Source organism: Alexandromys fortis, unplaced genomic scaffold, assembly GCF_014885135.2.
Source record: "Alexandromys fortis isolate MF-2015 unplaced genomic scaffold, M_Fortis_MF-2015_v1.1 scaffold_80, whole genome shotgun sequence".
NCBI classification, from domain to species: Eukaryota; Metazoa; Chordata; class Mammalia; order Rodentia; family Cricetidae; genus Alexandromys; species Alexandromys fortis.
Genome location: NW_026068174.1, coordinates 8,077,105 through 8,103,827, shown reverse-complemented (window position 1 = coordinate 8,103,827; position 26,723 = coordinate 8,077,105). Strand labels below are relative to the sequence as shown.

Below are 26,723 nucleotides of genomic sequence, written 5' to 3'. Positions count from 1 at the left end.
AAACCTTTAGTTCATTTTATTTGCTTTGAATTTTTAGATAAGTAAAATGGCATAGGAGGAAAAGGTGCCCCTTTCCAGACGTTTAGCTAGAGCAAATGCTAAGGGTTGGCATTTTCTGTAATCCAGCATTTCCCAACGTTAGGTTTTTCATCTTCTCCAAGGGTGATGGTGAGAACTCTCACAACTTATTAGGTCTCAGGAAGCCAGATTACCAACATATCCTGTTCGCGTGCATGTGTGTATTCTGTTACCCACAGGCCACTTTCCACCCCACATGACCTTCAGTCACCATCCGGAAAGTCAGGACCCAGATACCAGTCAGAATTTCCAAGCTTTGGTTTAGTTTAGACATTTTAGAAAAAAAATGGCAGTAATTGTAAAGAGAAACCTTCTGAGTGGCACTCACAGCAAGTATGGAGTAATCCATCCTGGAGGAGGAAGTGGAGGGATGGTGTGTTTTTCCAGTAATGTGTTTGAAAGCGAACGTTCAGAAGAAAGTGTGAATCAGCTAAAATTCACAGAAGAGAAAGGGTGATCGGAGAATGATTTGGTTAGAAATCAAACACATTCTTCAATTCTTGGGTCTTAATTAAATTTACTACTTTTTAATTTTGTATATGTGTGTCTATGGAGTTCAAAGAACATCTTACGGGAGTTGGTTCTCTCTTTTCATTGTGTGGGTCCCAGGGATCAAACTCACATTGTCAGGCTTAAGGGGGCAAGCTCTTTACCTGCTGAATTATCTTACCATACTCAATTCTTAGGTATTTAAGCTTCTAGTCTTTTAAAAACATTTTTGGTAAATATTTTTTATTATCCGTAGTTGTATATATATGTGTATAGGTATGAGCATGTGAGTTCAGATGCTGGCAGAGGCGTCACATGATGACCCTGGAGCTGGAGTTGTAGGCAGTTATTAGCTGTCTAGTGTGTATGTATGCTGGGAACCAAACTCAGATCTTCTGCAAGAGGAATACAAATTTTTAACAGCTGAGCCACTTCTCTAGCCCCATTAAATTTTTGTAAAATGATTTTTTGTGTGTGTGGTTTATTTGAGACATGGTTTCTCTTTAGCTTTGTAGCCTGTCTTGGAACTAGCTCTTGTAGACCAGTCTGGCCTTGAACTCACAGAGATCCACCTGCTTCTGCCTCCTGAGTGCTGGGATTAAAGGCATGTACCACTACTGCCTGGCTAAAATGAATTTTTATTTTATAAAATGTTTGGACATTTTGTCTGAATATCCAGAAGAGGGTGTCTTTAGTAGTAGTTTCTTATCAAACCACCAGCCTGCAAATAATGACACAAAAACTTATTATTAATTATGAAAGCTCGGCCTTAGGCTTGTTCCACTAGCTCTTATAATTTAAATTAACCCATGTTTTTAAATCCTCATTCTACCATGTGCTGTTACCCTTCTTCCCTCTTGCACCGCCTGTTTCCTCTCTGTGTCCCCTAGCATCTCCGTGCGTGCATAGATTTCTCCTCCTACTTTCTTTCTCTGCCCAGAAGTTCCACCTACACTTCCTGCCTAGCAATTGGCAGTTCCACTTTTCATTACACTAATCGCAGCAATACACTTTACCACACAGTGTGCAAATATCCCACAACAGATGTCAGATCCCCGAGAATTGGAGTTAAGTACAGTGAGCTACCGCATGGGTGCTAGAGCTAAGCCCAAGTCATTAATAGCCAGTGGTCTTAAGTGTGGACCAGTTATTATATTTATTATTGGTTGGGCATGCCTTTAATCCCAACACTTGGGAGGCAGAGGCAGGCAAATCTCTGTAAATTTGAGGCCAGCCTGGTCTGTCTAGCAAGTTCTAGGCCATCCAGGGATATGTAATGAGACTCTGTCTCAAAAAACACACATATTAATATATTTATTATTGAAGTAGTTTATAACATACTATGCTATATTTTACTTACATCTCTTTTTCTAAGTAAAATATTTTTGAACTCAGTAATCTGACAACATGGGTGGTATATCTGTATTATTTGTATCTGTGAGTGGCATATATGTGGGTATGTAGGTGTATAGATGTTTGTGTCTGAGCGTACATGTTCTTTTTGCGGCCCAAGAAGGGTATCAGGGTGTCCTCTTCTATCATTTCCCACCTTATTCTTTCAGGGTTTCTCCCTGAATCTGCAGCTCCTATTTTGTTGGCTAGGCTGGCAGCCAGCAAGCCCTAGTGATCATCCTGTTCCCTTCCCCTGGGAAACAACCCAGTCACTTGGGTTGCTGACATTTTTTTAGGATTATGTCCAGCTTGTTGTTATGTGGGTGCTAGAGTCTGAACTCTAGTCCAGGACATACTTTTGCCCACTGAGCCATCTCTTAGCTCATTATCCAAATGAAGTTGTTTATGTTGTTCAGGCTGGCTTCAAACCCTTGGCTTAGATGATGTCCTCACTGTCCTAGATGCCAGGAAGAATAAAGGCATTTAAGGTTGAAGTCTTTTTTTTTTTTTTTTTTAAAGCTAATGAGCCAGGGTGACGGTAATGGCACACACCTTTAATCCCAGCACTTGGGAGGCAGAGGCAGATGGATTTCTGAGTTCCAGGACAGCCTTGTCTACAGAATGAGTTCCAGGACAGCTGGAGCTACACAGAGAAACCCTGTCGTGAAAAACAAAAGACAAGCCAGGCTGTGGTGGTGCATGCCTTTAATCCCAGCACTTGGGAGGGAGAGGCAGGTGTATCTCTATGAGTTCGAGGCCAACCTGATCTACAAGAGCTAGTTCCAGGACAGGCTCCAAAGTTACAGAGAAACCCTGTCTCAAAAAAAAAAAAACAAAAAAGAAAGAAAGAAAGAAAGAAAGAAAAGAAAAACAAAAGACATTGCTAGTGAGTGAAGTTTTTTTTTCTTTGTGATCACACAATTCATTCTGTGCTCTTGTCACTGCAAGATCCGTAGCATTTTTGACACTGCTCACTAGATAACATTAGTGGTCCCCACATATTTTTAAACACTCTGGGAGAAGTGCTGTTCCAGTTGAGAACCATAAATTTTGGGTTTGATGATATAGATTTAAAAAAAAAAAACAACTTGTCAGATTGTTTCACCATTTCCTCTGAAGAGAAACTAACTTGTGGTTTGATCTTCATAGAATAAGTTAACAATAGGGAGGTAGAATTTGAGTACCTGGTAGAAAGGGGAGAATCCCCAGTAAATAGAATAGTAGATTTTAAGGAAACCATTTATTGAGTGTATTGTCCACTTGCCCATTTTTAGAGTTGGTGAGATTGGTTTATAATTTATGAAAAGTATGTTTTGATGTTACTTATACTTTGAAAAGCTCGTTCCTCTCCACTGTGAGAAGTTGCTGTCTTTGGCCTTAGTATCCAGATGATGTTGGAGATTGTGGGAATCTGTATGGTATACTTAAGAGAATTGTTCAAAGCCAATGTAAAGATACAGTTTTGGCATGTCATGAATAACCTGATATCCTGACTTAAGCCAGAACTCTGGCATTAGTGAATTCCAGCATGGGAGAATTGACTACAAAAAGTCCTCCTCTGGCTCCTTACCAAGTTAGACAAGGGAGCAATCAGCTGCTGAGTTGCAGCCAGCTGGCATGTATGTGAGGGTGTACTATAAATTGTCCCTTAGGATCTAGCTTCTAGTTTGTGAAGAGTCTCCCAATAAGAGTGAGTCCTGTATATTGGACCCTGTTCAGTCCACAATTGTGATGTCGGAAGGACTATATAATGACATTGCCTGTTGCGTGGGGTAAGAGACTGCAACAGCTTTCTTGCTTCCCCTGTGTTGTCTTTCTCGTGGTTTCCTATATTGGTTTTTGTTTCTGACCTTACTCTTGAGGAGATATAGTCATAGTTCTCTTGTTCTGCGTTCCTTCCCTGCAATAAGCGTTCCAGAACTTCATCTGTCTACTCTGTTCTCACCATTTTGGATATGATGTTTCAACTAATATTAAGAATATGAAATAGTTTTCTTGGCTGTGGTCTTTCCCCAGTCTATGGACTGTTTTTGGCTCCTGAGGGATACTCTGGTTTTTTTCCATCTTGGAAGCTTTTCATTTTACTTATAAATATTTAGTATTGGAGTTATTGCTCATTTTTATCTTCCTGAGAATTAGTGTATAGACTAGATCAGAAAGAATTATAGAGATACAGATCTGAATCATTACGAAGTGTATCAGCAACACTTCTATTTTTAAGTGTCTCCATGATTTTTAAATTGTTTTTTATCTGTGGTTCTAAATGAATTAAGTATCTAGTATAGGCTCTATTAGACATCTATTCTGTTATTTATGTCTGGAACTGCCCTAGAGCTAAGTAACTGACATATTGGTCACTAATGGTATTACTTATTCATTTGTACTTGATACACACTCATACACTCACCCTATATTAAATAAGTACTTTTTGATTTACATGGTGCCACCTGTGGAAATCATGGGAGAAATTTCTTGCTGTTGGTGCTGTAAAGCTAATTAAGTGTACTTATGAACTTGCTGTTCAGAGTAATTCTTAAACTGTGGAGGTTAGAGCTCAACTAAACTGGTAACTTCCTCTAATAAGTGTAAAGAACTTGCTGGAATGCATTTGCATTGCTTTGTGACCTTACCACTGCTGACCTCTTTAATCCCCCGTGCTAGTTCCCCTTCCTTTTTTTTTTTTTTCTTCTTTCCTTTTTTTCTTTCTTTCTTTCTTACTTTTCTTTTTTTTTTATTGTTTTTTTGAGACAGGGTTTCTGTATGTAACAGTCCTGGCTGTCCAGGAACTCACTTTGTAGACCAGGCTGGCCTTGAACTCACTGAGATCTGTCTCTCCCAAGTGCTGGGATTAAAGGCATATGCTACCACCTCATGACTCCTTTCTGTTTTAAATCTATTTTTTTCATCTAGTATGGTACATACCTTTCTGTATTGCTTTAAATAAACTGCCTTCATAATTTTATATGGGTGTTTTTCATTTTTCCTTTGACTTATTTATCCAGTTATAAAAACTGTTTTAAGGTTAGCTAATATTTTCTGAGAGAACCAATTTTCTCTCCCATTCAGGTAATTTCTATAAATGTTAAACTAGTATTTTTTGTATTCTATTGTTCTAGGCACTGCATGTAGGGAAGTAAATGATGTTGGTCTTTCCCTCAGAGGTATGTTATATTCAGAGAAATGGATCTATAAGTACTTAGAATGAAGTATTGCAAATATAATTGCATAAATACATTGTTATAGAGAGGAGAAAGAGATTAACTAAGGACGATCAGAGAAGAAAAATAGTAGTCTTTGTTTGTTTTGTTTTTGTTTTTTGAGACAGGGTTTCTCTGTGTTACTTTGGAGCCTGTTCTAGTACTAGCTTTTGTAGACGAGGCTGAACTCGAACTCACAGAGATTTGCCTGCCTTTGCCACCTGAGTTCTGAGAATTAAAGGTGTGTGCCACCACCACCTGGCATGGAAGAGGTTTTTTAGGTACATGTGGGGGCTGGAGATGTTGAGCTAGCAGTTAAGAGCTAGTACTAATGAGAGAATCCAAGTTTCTAGAACACACGGGTGGCTCATAGTCACAAACTCCAGCTCCAGAGGAATCTGCCCTCTGAGGTCAGGCAATGCAAATATATGCACATATTCACACACAGACACACTTACTTTTTAAAAAAGCAGATATGGACAGCAAGGAACAATATAGAAAAAAAAAAACACGTAGTTAAAACCTGCCTGGAAGCCTGGTGTGGTGTTATAAGCCTGTAATGCTAGCTTCTTAGGCCTGAGACGAGAGGCTTGCAGTTACATGTAAGACCCTATCTTAAAAAAATAAACAGACAACCCCAGAAAATGAAAACAGGGTGGGGAATGTGGGGAGTCACACACACTTTTAATTGCATAATTGAAGAGAATTGTCAGAGGTAGGCAGATCTCTGTGAGTTTGAGGCCAGTCTGGTGTATATAGTGAGACCCTATCTCAGAAACAAAAATATTGACCATGTAGCCAAGTAGTTGAATGAAAAGGCACTTGCCTAGCATGCAAGAGGCTCTTGCTCTATGCTCCAGTATACCTACCCCCACAAAAAAATAATAAAAGAAGAAAGGGAAATCTGTTAGGGGTGGCTGCCTCTTGGATTTCTAGCTGAGCATCTGTCATCAGAATATCTTGGATCACAATACAGATGTCCACATTGATGAAATCTATTCGCTTGTTTAGAACTCAGGATTTGTCACAAAGTGGATTGATTTGGCCTAGTCTTAGAAGTGAATCCTTTAAATAGTTCTCTGCTTTATTTTGTACATTAACTAAAATTGACTCACACTGAAGTCATACCTTCCATCATTCTGGGAACTTTCTGAGTCAAGCCCCGCTTGGCTAGGAATAAGTTATGCTTTGTGTTGTAACTGTCGATAGTAAGTTCTCTTCCTGCCTTTTACATTCATAGTAGGACTGCATCTACTCAGGCATAAGGGAAAAAGAAGTTGGGATAAGGCTCTCTGTGGATTTGCATTTTTCTGGAGAGTTTTTGGCATAAGTTGCTAATGAAATTTGGAGCTGACGTGTGCCACAAATCTCTGAGATGCTGGGTCCTAATTTGTATAGCAAACTATGTTAAGGCAGTTGACATTCTCTCTGAGGAATTTCTTTGGCAGGTTTTCCTTTAGACTTCTGGACAGATCTGCAAAACAGTATGGCTTTTAAAGTCCTTATAAGTGACATTTGTCAGACTGATAAAAACCCTTGGTGCCCTAAGATGATGTCCTTTGATGCCAGTGCACACAAGGAAGGAGTCAGGTCTTATAGAATGCATTTCTGTATGTTTCCATGAGTAGATTTCTTTATGTCTTTTCTGGATTTTGTGTCTAAAATAGGTAGAGGTTTGGTATTTAACACTAACTAGAACAGGTGTTTTGTTTTTGTTTTAAAGATGTATATGAGTGTTTTTCCTGCTTGTATGTATGCAGGAGCCTATGGAGGCCAGAAAAGGCTATCAGACCTGGAGCTACAGACAACTGTGAACTGCTGTGTGGGTGTTGGGAACTGAACCCGGGTCTTCTTCAGTAGTAGCAACTGATGAGCCATCTCTCCAACCCTACCAGTGCAGCTTTTTACTTCAAACGGGAGCTCCAAACTTTTAGGCTAATCACCTTCATTTCTACTGGATTAGATGTCTTAGTTGGGGGTGGACATACAGGAGTATTCTAAAAGTTTGTTTGTTTTGGTTTTTTGTTTTACAAGGCAGAGTTTCTCTGTGTAGATTTGGAGCCTATTCTGGAACTCTCTCTGTAGACCAGGCTAACCTTGAACTCACAGAGATCCACCTGCCTCTGCCACCCCAGTGCTGGGATTAAAGGTGTGTGCCATCACCGCCTGGCTAGAATAAAAGTTGTAAAAAAATATTTTATTTATGTGTTTGTGGTACCCGTGTGAGTTTATGTGTGCATGCATGTGTGCTGAGGGGTGTCGAATACTCTGGAACTGGAATTACAGGTGGTTGTGAGCTGTCTGATGTTGATGCTGGGAACCAAGTCTAGGTACTTTGCAAGAGCAGCAAGCACTCCTAACCAATGAATGAGCCAGCTCTCGAGCCTCCAGAAAAGGCTTTCCAAAGAACATTAAAGGTTGTAGATTAAAAAAAAAAAGATTGTAGTGTATAACAGGGAAGCATTACATTTATGAGTGCTGTACAAGGTGATAAGTTGTCATACAATGTCCTTTGTGGCAGTATACTAATATCACTTTTACTCTTTTCTTTCTTTTAACTTTGAACTTAAATATTTCTTGAATTTTTAATGGTGACAGCGAGTAGACATTACAAATAAAGCAATAAACAGCTAATGTTTATGTTTCTGATACTCACATTAAGACTGATAGTTGAGAGATAAGAAGAATGGCGGGAAGAAGAAAGAAAGATGGCTCAGTGGATGAAAGGACTAGCCAGAAGCTTAACAGCCCAGTTCAGTCCCCTGAACCCATGTAAAAAGTTGAGTGCAGCAGTACTCACCTTATAATCCCAGCACTGCTACAGCAAGATGGATGGTGAAGACAGGAGAATGGCCTGTGAACTTGAGAGCCAGCTAGCAGCTAGCCTGGAGTAAGCAGCAGAGTAACAGAAATGAGAGAGAAGAGAGAGATGTTTTCTTGAATTGGTAGTTTTGGCTTGGGAAATAGCACAGAAAAAGTAAAAAGTGAACCCTGTAAAACAATCCACTAAACAACCCTCACCAAAAGAAGGCCTTGCTTCTAGTTACAGTGAAACTGGGTCTCACACCAATAGTGCTGTGGTTTTTTTTCACCTTATTCCTGAACTATGGCTGGGGGGTGGGGTGCAGAGTGACATCATGGCCTGCCTGCTTGTAGATGTGCTGACTTCAGGTCAGATAGGGTCTGAGTTCTGCATTGCCATATTTGCAGCTTTGGCTTTGATAGCAAGAAAATGGCAGACTGTACTAGACCCTGTGGTTATCCTTTGTGATCCATTTTGATTTTTAGTTTTCTCTTTCTCCTGTTAGCTGCCTGTGAGGTAGAGTTGCCTCTGTTGATAAAGAGCAGATACAGAAGTTCACATCCAAACCTGAATAGCCATTTTTAACTCGAAACACTTTTCCTAGAGTTGATGTGCCAGAATCCTTCCCTTATTTGGTGCCTTAAAAGTGAAGCTTGCATGAGGTTGCCAGTGCTCCCTGTATGCTGGTTACTTGCTCTTTGGTGCCCACAGCAGGGTAGTTAATAAAATCATCTTTGTAACCATATCTGTCTTTAGAGTAAAGCTTCATTCTCCCTTAGTTCTTAGGTTCTTTCTTCTCCCTTTCCTGAGAGGTTTAGGGTTTTTTTTTTTTTTTTTTTTTTTATGGTAGGTGGGTGGGCAGAGGTTGTATATGCAGATGTTTTCGTCTGAGTTATTTATAGTCCTTTGATGATAGCATGTGTGTATACTTACATTCTTTGACTCTTGAAGACGTTTTTCCTTATTAATCATCAGATTATGGATTTCCCAGGACAAATGTTGGGTTTTTAAGAATTTGTTTCATTGTTGTTGCCAAAGTTTAAGAGCTCAGAGTTGGAGCAGACTGTTTGCACTTTCCTTAGGCAGTTGCTTTGTTTCCTCATCTGTAGCCTGAAAAATAGTACTTGCCTCACAGGATGGCTGAGGGTTAAATAAATAGTGCATATAAAGTACTTAGAGCATTGCCTTATGTTTTGAAGACTCTATAGAACTTGTTATTATGATTGAATAGGACATAATTGCTTTTGTTAGGAAAACTTAAACACTAATGTCGGAACTGAATTGTGTAAGTATCTTTTATTTTGGTTTTTCAAGACAGGGTTTTCTGTGTAGCCTTGGCTATCCTGGAACTCACTTTATAGTCCACGCTGGCCTTGAACTCACAGAGATCCTCTTGCCCCTGGCTCCTAGGTGTGCACCACCATCACTCAGAAAGTATTTTTTTTTAATTTTTTTTAATATTTATTTATTATGTATACAATATTCTGTCTGTGTGTATGCCTGCAGGCCAGAAGAGGGCACCAGACCCCATTACAGATGGTTGTGAGCCACCATGTGGTTGCTGGGAATTGAACTCAGGACCTTTGAAAGAGCAGGCAATGCTCTTAACCTCTGAGCCATCTCTCCAGCCCCTCAGAAAGTATTTTTAACTCTTGAGTATAGTACCAACTTTGTGAGTTCAATGTATCCTTAGGTTGGGAACTGTGCCCAAGAATCTAAAAGGTGAAATTCAATAACTAATCAGGTGTTAGGACATGCTGCTTCCTATATGGGTGGGTTCCAGAGCTGGGCAGAATAATAGAGCATTGGATAGACAGACCCTTTAGTCCTTTGTTCCCACTGAGCTATGTTTGAGCTCCTGAGTATTTTCATTGTTCTTGCCATATGGCAGCCCAGAAATTATAGAGGGTTACCAATCTTTCAAGTCAGTTCTTCTTATCCATCTCTCCATTTATCCTGGGTTATAAAAATGAATTGTTCACTAAAGGAACAGTTCACAGTCTAGACCAGTGGTTCTCAACCTTCTTAATGCTGCAACCTTTTAACATAGTTCCTCCTGTTGTGATGCCCTCCAACCATTAATAATAATAATAATAAATTATTTCAGCTGTTTCTTTTTGAAATTTATTTATTTGTTTGAGTGCTCTATCTGTATATACACCTGGAGGTCAGAAGAGGGCATCATAACCATATAGATGGTTATGGGCCACCATGTGATTGCTGGGAATTGAACTCAGGACCTAGAAGTTTCAGTGTTATTAACCGCTGAGCCATCTCTCCAGCCTCATAAAATTATTATTGTTGCTACTTCATAACTGTAATTTTGCTACTTTACGAATTGTAATGTAAATATCTGTGTTTTCTGATCGGCTAAGGCAACCCACATCTTGAGAACCACTGAACTAGAGTCACAATGTCCAGGAAATATAATAGCTGTTTTAATTAGTGACAAAGAAATAAAATAAAAATAGCTTTCACAGTCACACTAGCTATTCATAAAGTGCTTAATACTCCCATGTAGTTAGAGCATACACGATGGGAGGGGGATGGTGTATACGACATGGTACACTGTGGAGGTCAGAGGACAACTTTGTGGAATCAATTTGTTCTTTTTACCTTTACATAGGTTCTGGGGATGAACTTGTTGCTAAGCTTGTGCTCAAGTGCCTTTATTTACTAAACCATCTCCCAGGTTGAGGTTTTATTCTGAGGTGAATTGTGATCATTTTTTAGCTCAGTCATTTGACTGGAACACAGCAGATGAAACTATAGATCAGGATTCTATATCTTGATAGAATTCTTTTCTTTTGAATATCTTGGTCTGTGTTCTGCCTAATTACCCTAAGAAAAGATGATTTATGCTCTCAGAGATGGTTACAGACAGAGGGAAGTGTGCACTTTCCTTGCAGCATTAATGTTAATAGTGTACTATTTATTGTTGTAGCTTTGTGTGTGTGCACCTATCCGTGTATATTATGTGAACAGTATATTCAATCTCTTAAATCTGTAATAGGTTTTCAGTAGCCACTTAGTATATGTGCTTTAAGATCTAAGCACCAGGGGGCCGGAGAGATGGCTCAGTGGTTAAGAGCATTGCCTGCTCTTCCAAAGGTCCTGAGTTCAATTTCCGGCAACTATCTGTAATGAGGTCTGGTGTCCTCTTCTGGCTTGCAGACATACACACAGACAGAATATTGTATACATAATAAATAAATAAACATTTTTTAAAAAAGATCTAAGGACCATGCTAGGTCATGTAGAGTATAAAGACATTAAAAGGAGACTAGCTGGGCGGTGGTGGAGCATGCCTTTAATCTCAGCATTCGGGAAGCAGAGGCCGGTGAGTTTGAGGCCAGCCTGCACTACAAGAGCTAGTTCCAGGATGGGCTCCAAAGCTACAGAGAAACCCCTGTCTCGAAAAACAAACAAACAAACAAACACACAAACAAACAAGACTAGACAGTTGGTTACAAGCACTTACTGCTCCTCTGGAGGACGTGGGTTCAGTTCTCAGAACTCACATGACTGCTTACAACAATTTGTACGTAACTCCAGTTTCAGGGGATCTGATGCCTTTTCTGGTATCTTTGGGTGTCAGGCATGCATGTGATGTACATACATGCATACATATGTATGTAGTATATACAAGCAAAACACTAATGCATATAAAATAAGTAAGCCTTGAGAAAAACATGGAAAGGAAATAAAATAATTCCTAATTTATCTCTTAAAAATTATTTCAGTATTGCATTTCGTTTATCTCTTTTTGAAGACTTCTTCATAGCTCTGGGCTTCTGCTGTTGGCTTTGTGGAACTACAACCACTGGACTTATGGATAGGGACCATAGTTGTCTGTGTGGAGTGATCATATCTAGTCCTGTCTTTTCACTTTCTTTTCTGACCCTATTGCAGACAGTAACAGCCTAGCCTCCTGCCTTTAATCCTCATCCAATCCTCAAGACCCTAAATTTTCTTTTTTCTATTTTTGTATTAAGATTTATTTATTATGTATACAGCATTCTGCCTCCATGTATGCCTGCATGCCAGAAGAGGGCAACAGATCTTATTATAGATGGCTGTGAGCCACTATGTGGTTATTGGAAATTGAACTCAAGACCTCTGGAAGAGCAGCAAGTGCTCTTAAACTCTGAGCCAGCCCCAACCCTTATTTTCTAGTAACCAGAATGACCTTTAGAAATACAGCTTTGCTTATGTCACTTCCCTGTTTAAGACACTTCATGGGCCTTAAGGTCAAACTCTCTGTCAAGAACTTCTATAGTTTGTCCTTGCCTGCCTTACCTAGTTCTGTAGAATCACTAACCTTGCTGAGTGATGGTGGCTCATTGCCTTTAATCCCAGCAGAGACAGGAGGATTTCTGAGCTCAAGGTCAGCCTGGTCTACAGTACTAGTTCCAGGACAACTAGGGCAATTACATAGAAAAACACTGACTAGAAAAAACAACAACAGCAAAAATCACTCACCTTGCCATGGTAACTCTTGGGACCATCACTTCTGCTGTTTTGTTTATGACACACTGAATTAGGACTCCTTATCCCCTCCAATACCAACTACTTGCCTTCAGATTTTAAATTCAGAATACTTCCTGAGACAATTTTTCTAATACTTGTACTGTTTATACCTGTAGTGTCCTACCCTTTCCAGTCATGATTCCTACCTTCTTCGTGGTTTGTATGTGGTGTTTAGAACACATAGGGTACGTGGTGAGTTTCTGTTGAATGGTGAGTAGATGGATTAATGAGTATGTTGACAGTATGAGAAGAATCTCACCATCTTTCTTACACTGTCCATATAGTCTTTTACAAGATAGATTTGTGTTATGTGCCCACAAGGAACTTTTATCTGGTTCCCTGCCTGAAGACAACATAGACACAAGGTGTTTCAGCTTCCTACTGTCTGGGTAGATAGGCATGAGAGTTCCCAGATGTTGAGAGAGGTGAGTCATAAAGAAAAGTCATTCAGAAAGTAAGCCAGTCAGAGTAACAGTGCTGCCCTTTGTCTGAACTTTCTCTCTCTTTTTCTAGATACCTTGAGATTCTAAACTTGGTGACACTTTTGAGTAGCTTGTCAAACCAGAGTATAGGGACTCATAATCTTAATCTGATCTTTTCCCTTGCTTGGGGATGCTTTTAAGATGTTCAGGAGGCATCTGGCCTAAGTATCTTCTCTTTTTACCCTGCCACTTAACTCTATAGTGGCTTCTAAAGTAGAAATCCAGACAGAACTCTGTTTAGTTTTTGGTAGTTTTGGAGGAATACTGTAAATGAGGAGTTTTCCTGAAGTGGTGAGAGGTGGGTGGTATTGGAATATCCTCAGAGGAAGGGTTATTTCAGTCATGCTCTTCATTGTTATCTGTCTTTGCTTCGTAGCACATGAGAGTCATTGTTTCCAAGGTGTATGTGTTAATCCTCAGGCATTGTGTGTATCTAGAAAAGCTGATACCACTATTACTTTTACTCCAGATATCAGTGGGCCATATGTCCTTTGCTGCAGCTATTCAGCTCTATTTTTATTGAGGTGGAGCATCTGTAGACAACATGTAAAAAATGCAAATGAACTTGTCTCATCCATTTATTGAGACAAGAGCTTAGCTTCTTGCCCTAGCTGGATAGGCACTTCCTATATAGAGCAGGATGACCTCCAGTTCTTGATTCTTACCTCTGCCTCCTCAATGCTGATACTACAGGGTCCCAGTGCCCAGCTAGTTAGTTATATTATTATCTGTCTATGTGTGTATGTTGTATTTATGTATACATGTTCATGTGTATGCAATGCACATGTGTGTGTGTGGAGGCTGGAGATAGGTGCTGGGTGTCTTCTTCAATTGTTCTCTTATTTGATTATTTATTTACTAGTCTGTTTGTATATACATGAATGATAAGTATGTGTGCCATGACACACCTGTGGAAGGTAAAGGAGTCATGTCCTTCCACCTTATATGTGGGCTCTAGGAATTGAACTTAGTCAGGCTTGTACAACAAGCCCATTTGCTGAGCAGTCTCACCAGCCCTCCACCTTGTTTTGAGACAAGGTCTCTCACTGACTCATCTAGACTTGTTTGTTGGCCGGCTTGCCCAAGAAATTCCTTTTGACTCCCCAACACTGGAATTATAGATATACATTTCCATGCCTGGTTTAGTTTGTTTGTTTGTTTGTTCATTTTTCAAGACAAAGTTTCTCTGTGTAACAATCTTGACCATTCTGGAACTAGGCTGGCCTGAAACTTATAGACATCCACCTGCCTCTGCCTCCTGAGTGTTGCAATTAAAGACATGCACCACTGCCTCCCAACCTAAGATAGATTTTTTTTATTTGCTTGTTTGTCTGTCTGTATCTCTTTATTTATTTATTTGAGACAGTCTTGCCCTGTACTTCAGACAGATGGGAAACTCACTTTGTGGCCCAGTCAGACCTTGAACTTTGTATTTCTTCTGCCTCAGCTCCCTAAGTTCTCCCTAAGTGGAATTTTCAGGGGTATAGTATTTACATGCAGGTCTGAAGTCAAGTTCAGACACTTTTCATACATTGAAATATTCTTTAGCTAATTTTCTTTCTTTTTTTTGCAATTTCTTTTTGTTTTTAGTTTGTGTACATTGGTGTTCTGCAGAATGTATGTGAGGGTATCAGATCCCCTAGAACTGGAATTATAGACAGTTGTGAGCTTCCCTGTAGGTGCTAGGAACTGAGCCTGGGTTCTTTGAAAGAGCAGCCAGTGCTCTTAATCACTGAGTCATCTCTCCGGTCCTTTTTTAGATATTTTTCAGACATTAAAATAATGTGTCAAAGCCACTATATCATGAGATCCCCAACTTCTTCATCCCCAAATGTGAAAACTACTCATTTTATTTTATTTTATTTGTTTTGTGTTTTGAGTCAGGATGTCTTTCTGTAGCCTTGGCTAACCTAGAACTAGCTCTGTAGACCAGATGGCCTTGAACCCACAGAGATCCACCTTCCTCTGCCTCTTGAGAGCTGGGATTAAAGGCGTGCACCACTACCATCCAGCGTGAAAGTATTGAAGAACTATGCAGAAACAAGTAATAAGCTATATTTGACCAGTAGGTCATAGTTCACTAACCCATTACATAGCCAGCCCACTGGTTCCCAAATCTGGATGTCTTTAAGAATTACTTGAAGACCTTCAGAAATGATGATTAAGAGCCTAATGTGGTAGCGCACATTAAAATCTCAGCACTTGGGAGGCAGAGGAAGGCAGATCTCTGTGAGTTTACCTAATCTACAAATACAAAGCAAGTTTTAGGATAGCCAGAGAAACTCTGTCTGGTAAAACAAACAAACAAAAAACAAAAAAAAAAAAAGAGTTGCTCAGGTAAAGCTGAATAGATGGCTCACTTGGTAAAAAAGCATTTCCTCTGCAAGCAATGAAGACCCGAGTTCAAGTCCCAAGAACCCTCGTAAAAACTGAGTATGATATCAAAGCTTATGTAATAGTAGCACTCCTACAGGGAGAGAGAATGGGCCAACTAACCTGGTGTCTGCATCCAAAAATGTCTGTCTCGAACATGATAGTGAGGGCCAACACCCAAGACACATGTGCATCCCCACAGAAATGTGTATATAGGCACACAGACTTCATATAGACACAAATAATATTTTGCCATCTCCAGAGATGTGAAAGAAATAAAATGTAAAAAAGAATTTACCAAGGTAATATACATACACTTGGGATATGAAGTAATTCATCCTTCTTAGTTTATAGTTAAAGGAAATTGTGTGATTTGCATATAGTTGCAAAGTAAATAAATGTCATAACTACAATTTGAGTGTGGGTCTTTAGCTTGGCTTTGGAATCAGTGGTGGTTGTTCATACCATTCTGTCCTGTTTCTTTTCTGGTGATAAACACACAAGCAGTAAATACAGAACAGTCATGTCTTTGGCCAGCCTGCGTGCCTGGCTTCCTCCCTCCCTCCCTCCCTCCCTCCCTCCCTCCCTCCTTCCTTCCTTCCTTCCTTCCTCCCTCTCTCCCCCTCCCCTCCCCCTTCCCTCCTTTCCTTTCAGTGTAGATCAGAGACAACAACTTATATTAAAGGGTCCTGGCATCAGGCTCTGTGCCACCTACTTCTGCCTGCTGACCTATTTCACCTGCTGCTTTCTTTCTTTTTTGAGACAAGGTCTCATGTAGACCAGGCTGGTTTGAAACTTGCTCTGTAGCCAGGGATGACCTTGAACTCCTGAGCCATCAACCTTTTGAGTGATGGAATTATACATGCACCACTCTAAACTTCTCTCTTCTTTATATCTGTGCAAAGTTCCCATTTGAGATGTTGCTATGCACGCTTTATTAAAAATTATTTCAGATTATGTGTATTCGTGCATATCTGTATGAGTGTGTGAACATGTGCATGTGAGTCCAGGTATTCTCAGAGGCCAGAGGATTTGCACCCTCTTGGAGCTGAAATAGTTTATGAGCCATCTGATGTGGGTGCCTTTTTATTATTTTTTGAGACAGGGTTTCATACTATAGCCCAGACTGACTTCAAACTCATTAGCGAAGGATGGCATCAAATCCATGTTGACCCACCCTTCTTCCTTAACCTAGAGTGCTGGGATTTTAGGTGGGAACCACCATATTCAGCCCAGGTTTTTTGTTTGGTTGTTTTTGAGACAGAGGTTTTTTGTTGTTTTGGTTTTTTGAGACAGGGTTTCTTGTAGCTTTGGAGCCTGTCCTGGAGCTAACTCTTGTAGACTAGGCTGGCCTCGAACTCACAGAGATGCGCCTGCCTCTGCCTGGGCTGGGATTAAAGGCATGCGCCACCACCACCTGGCCTTGTTTTTTGCTTAAGATATATTTATTTTGTACAGTGTTCTGCTTGCACATATGCCTATAGGCCAGAAGATGGCGCTGGATCTCATAATAGATGATTGTGAGCCACCATGTGGTTGCTGGATATTGAACTCAGGACTTCTGGAAGAACAGCCAGTGCTCTTAACCTGAGTCCTCTCTCCAGTCTAAAGAGACAGTTTTAAAAGTACTAGTTCAACTTAATTTTCTTGGCGAGATTTCTTTGTTGTTGTGTTTAACATGGGATTTCATGTAGTCAACTGGCCTCAAATTTGCTATGTAGCCAAAGATAACCTTAAACTCATGATCTTTCTACTTCTACCCATGAAGGACAAGGACAGCACGTGTGTACCATTATAATTGCCTGGCTTTAGAATTCTTTTATTTGTATTTTAATCTTTTCACTTATGAGATAGGTAATGTTACTAATAGAAACTCTGTTTTATAGTGTGTTATGGAGGGGTGACAGTACAAATGTGTAACAAATCTGTTCCCTCTGGGTAGTATGCTTTCCCTCAAGTACACCCACATTGTTGCTTCCTTTCCTAATTAAAGTGATTTTGGTGATAACAAAATGGAACAAAAGTTAGGGTAGTAGATACTTTAGTCTCAAATAAAACATTAGTTCCTCAAGGTCAGGGAGAAAGAGAAAGTGTACTATACTTTTAAAGTTCTCTTGAAAAAAGAACAACTCTGCATGGTAGTGTACACCTTTAATCCCAAGGCTCCTGGCAGAGGCAGGTGGATCTCTGTGACTTCCAGGACAGCTACTGTGTATCAAAAACAAACAAAACCAACAAATCAACAAAAAAAGTTCTCCGAAATTACCTTTATTTCCTTTAGTTGAAAAATTTTGCCAGTGAGACCTTTATTTATTTTTTCTTTACTAGATGCAGTTAAAATGCAATAGTAGTGCCTGGCAGTGGTGGCACACACCTTTAATCCCAACATTTAGGAGGCAGAGGCAGGTGGATCTCTGAGTTTGAGGCCAGCCTGGTCTGCAGAGCAAGTTACAGGACAGCCAGGACGACACAGAGAAACCCTGTCTTGGGAAAAACAACAACAATAAAATATATATAGTAGTAGCAAATGTAGATTCAAGTGGTTAGGTAGACTTCATTTGTCTATCTTAAGAAAGTCCCTTTGGGAAGTATGGGTAATGCCAGGATGTTCCCAAAATCACTTGGGTGTTTACTTTAGTCCAGAAGCTTTCTGGTTCACTGTTTTCCTATCCATTCAGCAAAAAATAAATAAGTTTTTTCCTGAAGTTAAGAGAAGGAAAATTGTACTTAGAGTCTGAAGACCCAGATTCAAATTCTAACCCTCCCTCCTCTTTAAAGCAGCTTACATCTTAGAGCTCAAGGGATAACTTTAGGCTTGAATTAGTGGACTACTAATACTTCTTTTCCTACTAAAATACCCTTTGCATGTAAATATAAGTAATTTATAGAGGATTGTTTGATAGTTGTGAGAAGAGAAATAACTAAGCTAAAATAAGAATAGAGAATGTATATTTTTACCCCTCTATTTGAAATGATTTCATACTTGTAGAAAGGTTCTATGTAATAGGGTGGATGTGGTGCTTGCCTAGAATTCCGGCATTGAGGAGGTGGAAGCAGGAAAATTGCAAATTCCGAGGCCAGTCTGGACCTTATAGCTAGACTAGTTCTGAAGGGATGGGGAAAGGAACTTAGGAAATTTGGATCAGTTCCCTAAGATACCACACAGCAGGTAAATAAATGGTCTGGGAGGACTTAAATCAAGTCTGTTTGATGGGAAGGCACTCTCTGTTTGCACCATCCTGCTCTCCTAAAAGATCTTGAGAGCTGTACTCTGTTCAAGGTTTTGCTGCTAATTTTGATAAAATGATTGGTAAAATCTTTCCCACTGTCCCTGGCCTTGACATAGCATGTTGTAACTAGCTTGAGCTTTTAAACCACACATATCATCATTTTGCTTTTTAATGGCTGTTCAGTGTAATTCACTTAAGGCAGAAATAAAATGGAAGTTTATTCACCAGGTTAGATGTTGAAATCATTGCTACATCTCGTTTCTGTATGAGATAGCTAGAACTGCCATAATTTTTATAGTATTCTGTTTTGCAGGGTCATGACCCAGAAGTTTTTATTATTCTTTGGGAGTATACTATCCAGGGCTGTTGGATTTGTTCCTTATTTTAGTAGTTGCCCTCTTTATTTTTACATTTATTTATCTATTTATTTAGTGCATGGGGGGCCTGATTGCATATCTGGAGATCAGAGAATAACTTGTGGGAGTTATTTCTTTTTCTACTGTGTAGATCCTGGGAATTGAACACAGGCTCCCAGACTTGGTGGCAGGCGCCTTTACCTAGTAGCCATCTTGCTAATTTCCCACTTGCAATCAACATTTCTTAATTTTTTCTATAAGTTTTGAGGCAGGGCCTCACTATGTAGCCCTGACTGTCCTAGAACTCACTCTGTAGACCAGCCTGACCTTGAACTCACAGAGATATATCTGCCTCTGCCTCCCCAGTGCTGGGATTGTAGGTTTATACTGCCACTCTCAACAGAAGTCAACAGTCTCAACCCTCCCTTTTGACAGACTATAGGATATTATTTCTAAGAGATAGAAAAGATAATGGGATTGATTGTTTAAATTGTCTCTTTAAATTCAGTCTTCCCCCATCTTTATTTCGCACAAAGGAATTATCTCAGTTTTGACTGAGATTTTTCTAGAATCTTTGAATCATGATTACAAATTTGTGGCTCATAGGCTACGAGTGGCTGGTAAACAAGTTTGGGACTTACCTAATGTTCAAATAATTTTTATTTGTAGCAAATACTTAAAAGCCAGAGTATTTTACATAAAACCCATATTCTACTTTCCAGCTTGGTTTTACATAGAGCATTCGTTAGAACTAGAGAGTAACCACCAGAGGTTCCTGCTGTCACCACCAGCCTACTTTATGCCTGGTCTCTGTAGACCAGCTCCAGAACAGAACTCCAGTTTCAAAAGCTAGTACTTTATTTGATGAGCCACCTTGGTCGTGAATAACTTAACCTTAGTTGTCAGAAACCTGCTTTCTTACAGAGATATAAAATAGCTCATAAATAGAATCAGCAATTTCTCTAAAATCACTTACTTTATTCCTGTTAGAATTTTGTTTTCATTATTATGGAGCCAGTAGTGGTTTCTGGATCCCATAGAAAGGAGAAGGCTTTCTCGTCCTCTGTAACTTGTTCAGTTTAGATTGCTTCCAAATCTGCACAGGGGTGCCACTGCCAGCAGAGGGTGCTGTCCACTCACTGAGCATTCTGTTAACCTTGGCTCAGCTGAACTACAGCTGTTGGGCATGTGCCCTGGGTCTGTGTGAGAGTTTGGGCATGTCCATTTGGTTCCCATCCCCAGTGCCCACCCCTTTAGACCCTGGCCAGGTTATTGTGTCACTGGGGACTGTATTCAGTAACAGGAAACTGGGGAAAGTTTAATTGTTTTCTCCTCTCCCTTTTTCCCATGCAGCTGAACAAAAGGTTCATCCTCAGTTTTCTCCATGCCCATGGGAAGCTGTTTACCCGGATTGGGTAAGTGTGCAGGATGTTTATTTTATTTCCCTACATTACAAGTCATTTTGGAATTTAATATTGTTAGCAACTAGCCTGTGTTTGTAACTGAGGGCACAGGGTGTGAATTCTCATAGGCCTCCACCTTCCCTTCACTCTCTTTCCTACTGTGTTCATGAAGTTTGAGAGATATCACTTTCTATCTTTGCTTCTTTTTTCTCTTTCTTTCTTAAAACTTTCTTTAAAGACAGTGTTTTCCCAGCCTTCTCTCCTAGTCCCCTTGGTTTTCTGCTGCTACTATCTTCCAGTTAGCCCCCAGGGGGTCTGAGATAGTCATTCTGCATCCCCGGCTGCAGCTTCCAGGGGTCCTCCTTGAGGAAAAGCTATCTTCTTATTTCTCCTCAAAAACAAGAGTAATACTTGGCTTCCTTTGTGTTATGACCCGACTCCCTTCCTGTGTGCTCCATCTGCTGTGTCACATTGCTGATCTCAGTAAACCCCAAATCCTCCATGGATTTACCTGTCCATGGGAAGTTCCAGAGAAGGGAGTCTGTGCAGGCACTTAGTACTTCCCCGCTAAGTCCCTGGGAAGAATTTTATGTATTCCTCTGGTGCATCAGAAGAATTTTTCCTGATGTCATCCAAAAGCTTCTTGTCAAAGGAGATGTCTCTGTATAGGACCTCCCTGAGTAAAGGACATCGAAGAGAAGAAGCCGCAGCCCTTCCAGACAGGTCTGCTGCTTGAGTTTTGTTTGATTGGTTTTGTCTTTTTTGAGACAGGGTTTCCTGCCCAGGCTGGCTTAGAATTTGGTGACCTTCCTGCCTCAGCTTCTTAAGTGTTGGAATTCCCAAGTGTACCAGCATACTTGGATTCCTGTTGGGTTTTAATCTTTTCAGAATTAGAAGTTTTATTGTGAGCTGCCCTTTGAGGTGATTGGCTTCACATTGCAAATCTTCTGTTTTCCTTTTCCTTTTTCACCATGAACTTGTAAGTTTATCGGTAGTGCTGTAGGTTTCCTTTGGGAAAATAGGAGTCATGCCAGTTTCCACATACTTTCTATTTACTCTTTTGAGATCCTAAAAGGCTTTGTCCTGCTTCAAAAACCATTGCCCTATGAATTGTGGATAGCAGTGTGTTTCACGTGTACTGATTTGGCATCATCTTGGGCAAGAGTGACAGTTATGGCCATTTCAAGGATATTTTAGATTTTGAAATGACTTGGGAAAATTGGAAAAATTCCAAAAGATAAAGAATCTCTACTACTAGAAATAAATGTGGAGTAATTTACTTGGTAAAAATAAACTAGATATGTTAGTTGCTTCTAACTTCTCCCTGGTGCTGTCAGCATGCCCTCCAGTGGCAGAAGCTTTGTCCAGCTCAGCTGTATCCTGAGTGCTTGGTTAACAGATGTGTGAATGAAGAAATAAAGGATTATAAGAGATAGAAGGGTTGGGAAAGACCAGAGAAAATTATCTGATATTCCAGTAGGTTACTGTAGATCCAAGCTGGTCACCAGTGAGTGCCAAAGCTGCAGTTACGATGGTAGTTAGCATGTTCAGTGTGGACTGGTGAAAGGGTAAGATAGCAGTTGAAGGTTTTCCTATTACCTCTGTATCTTTTATAGTTACTCTCCTTTTTCCTCTTTCTTGCTTGCTTGCTTTCCTTTTCTTCACTTTTCCCCTCCCCTCCTCTCCCCTCCCTTCCCTTCCTTTTCCTTACCTTTTTCCCTCCTCTCTTTTCCCCTATCCCCTTTTAGGCAGCCAGAGTGTCCTGTAGTCCAGATAATTGAACTTCTGATCTTTCTGCAGCCAATTCCTAAATGCTGAGGTTACAGAATATACACCTGGCTCTCCCTTTTCCCTTTTATATTTGTTCTTTTGGGGTTTTTGTACCATGTTGTTTGTCTTTATCAAGGTTTATGGTAGCCTCTATGTTGTAGCATCTTTCTACTATATGACAGTCACATACTCCAATCCCAAGTTGTGATTAAAAATGTCTCCAGGCAAGTGTTTGTTGGGAGCCAGAGTGCCCCCTGTGGAGAGTTAGTTTTAGATTGTTTCTTGTCCATTAGAAACTTAGAACTTATTTCAATGTATGGTAAGATTATTTAAGATATGCCTTTATTAGATTAAGTGTTAATTATATTTTATTTCCTCTTTTAAAGTTTTCATATTTAAGCACAGATATTTTAAAGCAAGTTTGGCAAAGAGCCACAGTAATGCTCAGACAGCTAGAAAATGAGAGCTAAGGTTGTATGTAATTAGTTGGGTTTTTTTTTTTACTTGCATACATTTAGTAAGACCTGAGTGCAACTTCAGCACCAATAAAGACTGCAGGTGGTGACACTTACCTATAATTCTATCACTCAAGAGGTAGAGGCAGAAGGATTGAGTTCAAAGTCATCACTGACTATATAGCAAGTTTTAGCCAGCCTGGCATGATTAAAAAAAAAAGAAGAAGAAAGAAAAAAAGAAAGAAAGAAAGAAAAGGAAGGTTTTCACAGAGGGAATATGTTTGGGAATTTCCTTTTCTAGAGGGTTTTTAAAAAGGAATAGATTATCTTATATCATTGTCTGAGGTAGTTTACTTTGGCCTAGATTAATTTCCAGGATCTCTTTCTTCTTGACAGTAACATCTGTTGTCAAAAAATTAGTTAATCCATGGCTGGTGAGGTGGTTCAGTGGTCAAATCTGCTTGCCACAAGACCTGAGTTCCATCCCCTGGGTCCACATGCTGCAAAGAGCTGACTCCTGCAATTTTTCCTCTGACCTCCATACATGCATTGTGGCATATGTACACCAATACACATACACTGTTTGTTATTATTATTATTATTATTTTTGAAAAAAGAAGCCAGGAGGTAGTGGTGCACACCTTTAATTCCAGTACTCGGAAGGCAGAAGTGGGTGGATCCTCGTAAATTCGAGGCCAGCCTGGTCTCCAGAGCAAATTCCAGGACAGCCAAGGCTATACAGAGAAACCCTGTCTTAAAAAAAAAAAAAAAGAAAAAGAAAAAGAAAGAAAGAAAGAAAGAAAGAAAGAAAGAAAAAGATAGTTGATACAGTTTTATCTTTATAAAAGGTGAAACATGGTCCTCTTCAATGAAGAAACTGTCTTTCAATTCTAGGCATATTTCAATCCCTGTTTGAGTATTCCTCTCATACTTTTTTTTTTTAAAGATTTATTTATTTATTATGTGTACAGCATTCCTTCCATGTGTGCCTGAATGCCAGAAGGGGGCGCTGGGTCTCATTATAGATGGCTGTGAGCCACCATGTGGTTGCTGGGAATTGAACTCAAGACCTCTGGAAGAGCAGTCAGTGCTCTTAACCACTGAGCCATTTCTCCAGCCCTCTCATACTGTTTTTGAGATAAGAGGAAATTGAGCCCAACATTAATTCAGCAAGACAGAAACAGCAGTAACATTCCTATTGTTAAAAGGGAAGAAAAAAATAGAGGCTGGAGAGATGGCTTATTGAGTGTCAGTCCCAGTTCCCATGTAGCTCCAACTTCAGGGGGTTGGGTGACTTCTTCTGACTTCTGTGGACACCTACACACACACACACACACACACACACACACACACACGCACGCACGCACACACGCACGCACGCATGCACAAATTTTAAATCTTTTAAGTTAAAAACAAAAGAATTCTATAAGCCTAGAAAAGCAACGAATGCAAGCTACATATAATATCATCGACCAATGCCTAATCAGCAAGAAGATGTGAAATGTGGGAGGTGCTGGAAAAGAATTAAGACTGAAGAGATTGTAATGGAGACCAGCTGAGGGGCACATGCTTTGCCTCCCTTTCCAGAAAAGCCCTGACACTACTCCTTTGGTTTAGGTCTTCTCTATGCCTGGGGTTCATGTTGGATCTGTATATACTTGAACACCTACTATGTGCAAGTCAAATCTCTTGACACCAACTGGTTTTAATGAGATTAAATGCCAATAATTTTTTTTTAATGAAAAGGGTAATTAGAAGGCCTCCAGAGTAAACAAGTCAGAAGATTTTGTACACTTCAGTCTCCTACCAGTGGTTTAAATAGATTATGGCTGACAGTCATTCTAGTTTCTTTGTTATATAGCAGTATGATGCTTTCTCTCATCTCGACCCTGTGTCGTGGTTTGAGAAAAAGAAAAAAAATGCTTCTGTGTTGTTCTAAGTTTTTAGAGAATTAAGAAGTTGAGAGTCAAGTTAGGATGCCTGATTCTTTTCTGTAGAGAATGTTGTCTAGCCCAGCTATGTCCTCAGTGTCTGAGGAGTTGGGCCTGTCCTGTTAGTCACTGTCTGAGGCATAATTGAGTCTGGGTCCCAGTGTTGTCTGAAAGATTGGTCTTTTGAAACTGCAATTCAAATGAGACAAGGTGTCTCTAGAGATCACGTTAGCCACGTAAGTCAGTGAAGTGCATGCTCTAAAAGTTATCTATCTTCTTAGGTTTGAAAGAATAGGAACTGAGTCCTCTTGGACTCTGGAAGAGCAGTCAGTCAGGGTTGCCTGAAGGCTTCTGATAGATGTTTTTCCAGGGAGAAGCAGATTAGACCTGCACTTGGCCTCAGCTAAGAGAGTTCAGAAGCTGGCAACCTATAGACTCTTGAATTGTGACTACTGGAAAATTTTGTTTCCTATTATTGCCTTGGTTAAAGTTACTCACTTTAGTTTGTGCTTTCTTGCCTGGTCATTTTATTTGTACCAAGGTCTTGGAATTTAAAAACCAGTATATTTATTTTGGATTTTGAGTTCTTTAAAAATAAAGTATTTTGATTTTAATTTATCTGTAAAATTACTAAATGTCTTTAAATACCAAACTCAGAAGTATTCATGATAGAGGAACTTTTTTGGTATTATACAATGTTCATTGTCAAATATTTAGAAAACTTAGCAAAAAGAAAAAAGAACTCATATTTGTGTTTTGTTTGTTTGTTTTCCTGATACTATGTAGCTTTGGCTGTTCTGGAACTCACTGTGTGGATCAGGCTGGCCTCAAACTCACAGAGATCTGCCTGCCTCTGCCTCCTGAGTGCTGGGAATATAGGCACAAGTCTCTACACCTATCTAAGTACTCATATTCTTTTTTTTCTTTTCTTTTTTTTAATTACTCATATTCTTAATAACTAGCAGTAGCTGGATATTAAGTTCAGTGTATATTTTAGGGTCATTTTTGTATGTATGTATGAAGGTAATCATATTAAACTGTTTTACAATTATTCACTGGATGTGTGTTTTCCCTCACATGATTACAAAATCAATAGCAGCTTTACAGGCAGTGCTGCTGGAGATGCTTTTTGTTGGTGGTTTTTTTTCCCCCATTTGTTTATTCATCTCACACTGTAGCCAGCTGTTCTTGAACTTCATAGCTAGCTGAGCAGGCCCTGAACGCACAGCAGCCCTGCAGCCCTAGCCTATCAATTCTCCAGGTGCTGGATACTGCCACACCTGGACTCCAGGTGTCTGAGTGTTTTAGGTGCTTCTGACAGTTTCTCTGTTTCTCCTCTTCACCCTTTATTGTTGTTACTTATGTTCGTCCTTCTTTTAAATTTTATGATTTTTTTCATAAGTAACATCCAAAAATTCTTACAAAACACAACTATAACTAAGGTTAAAATTTCTGTCAACTCTGTACCAGCTCACCCCCACCTTCATACTGTGCTCTCCAAAGAGGGAACACTGGACACTGGGTTATATGTACCTCAAAGCCTTTTGTATACTTATATATGTAAAAACAAAATTTTGTGGGCTTCACTCCCATTTTTGTTTATTTGTTTTGTTTCTAGACGGGGTCTCACTATATAATAGCTCAGGCTAGCCTCAAACTCAGCTGTCCTCTTTAACCTTTGCCTTCTCAGTCTTAACATTATAGACATGTGCCACCATGTACAGCTTTGGGTTTTACATTCATGTGTGCATGCACACACACATGCACTTAAAAATTTAGAAATAATATACTATCATTATGTCAGTTTTAGTATAATTTTTGTGATATGTAGATAAGGAGTAAAGATATTTCTCAAAGAAAAAGACATGAAACTGCTTATAGTTTGAAACCAAAATCAAAAAGGAGTTTGGTTAAAAATCTGGCAAGCAGAAGTCTCATTATTGAATCCTGGAGAGGTGGCCTTTTGGTTGTTTGAGACAGGATTTCTCTATCATAGTCCTGGCTGTTCTGGAACTCACTATATAGACCAGGATGGTCTCAAACTCAGAGATTTTCCTGCCTCTGGAAAGGTGACCTTCTATTTAATTTTAAATTATTTTAATTTATTTATTTTTTTTGAGATAGGGTTTCTCTGTAGCTTTGGAGCCTGTCCTGTCTTTAGACCAGGCTGTCCTTGAACTCACAGAGATCTGTTTGTTTCTGCACCCCAAGTGATGGAATTAAAGATGTTTGCT

The 26,723-nt window shown here is 39.7% G+C and overlaps 1 protein-coding gene across 2 annotated transcripts in view; it reads left to right on the top strand.

Annotated features, from left to right (window-relative positions):
- Nucleotides 1–26,723, top strand: part of Smg6 (SMG6 nonsense mediated mRNA decay factor) — a 249,788-nt gene that overhangs the window by 37,793 nt on the left and 185,272 nt on the right. For both annotated transcript variants that reach the window (XM_050128896.1, XM_050128897.1), the window contains exon 9: nucleotides 20,284–20,345. In XM_050128896.1, coding sequence (XP_049984853.1) covers nucleotides 20,284–20,345 — 62 coding nt within the window. The remainder of the gene's footprint in view (nucleotides 1–20,283; nucleotides 20,346–26,723) is intronic.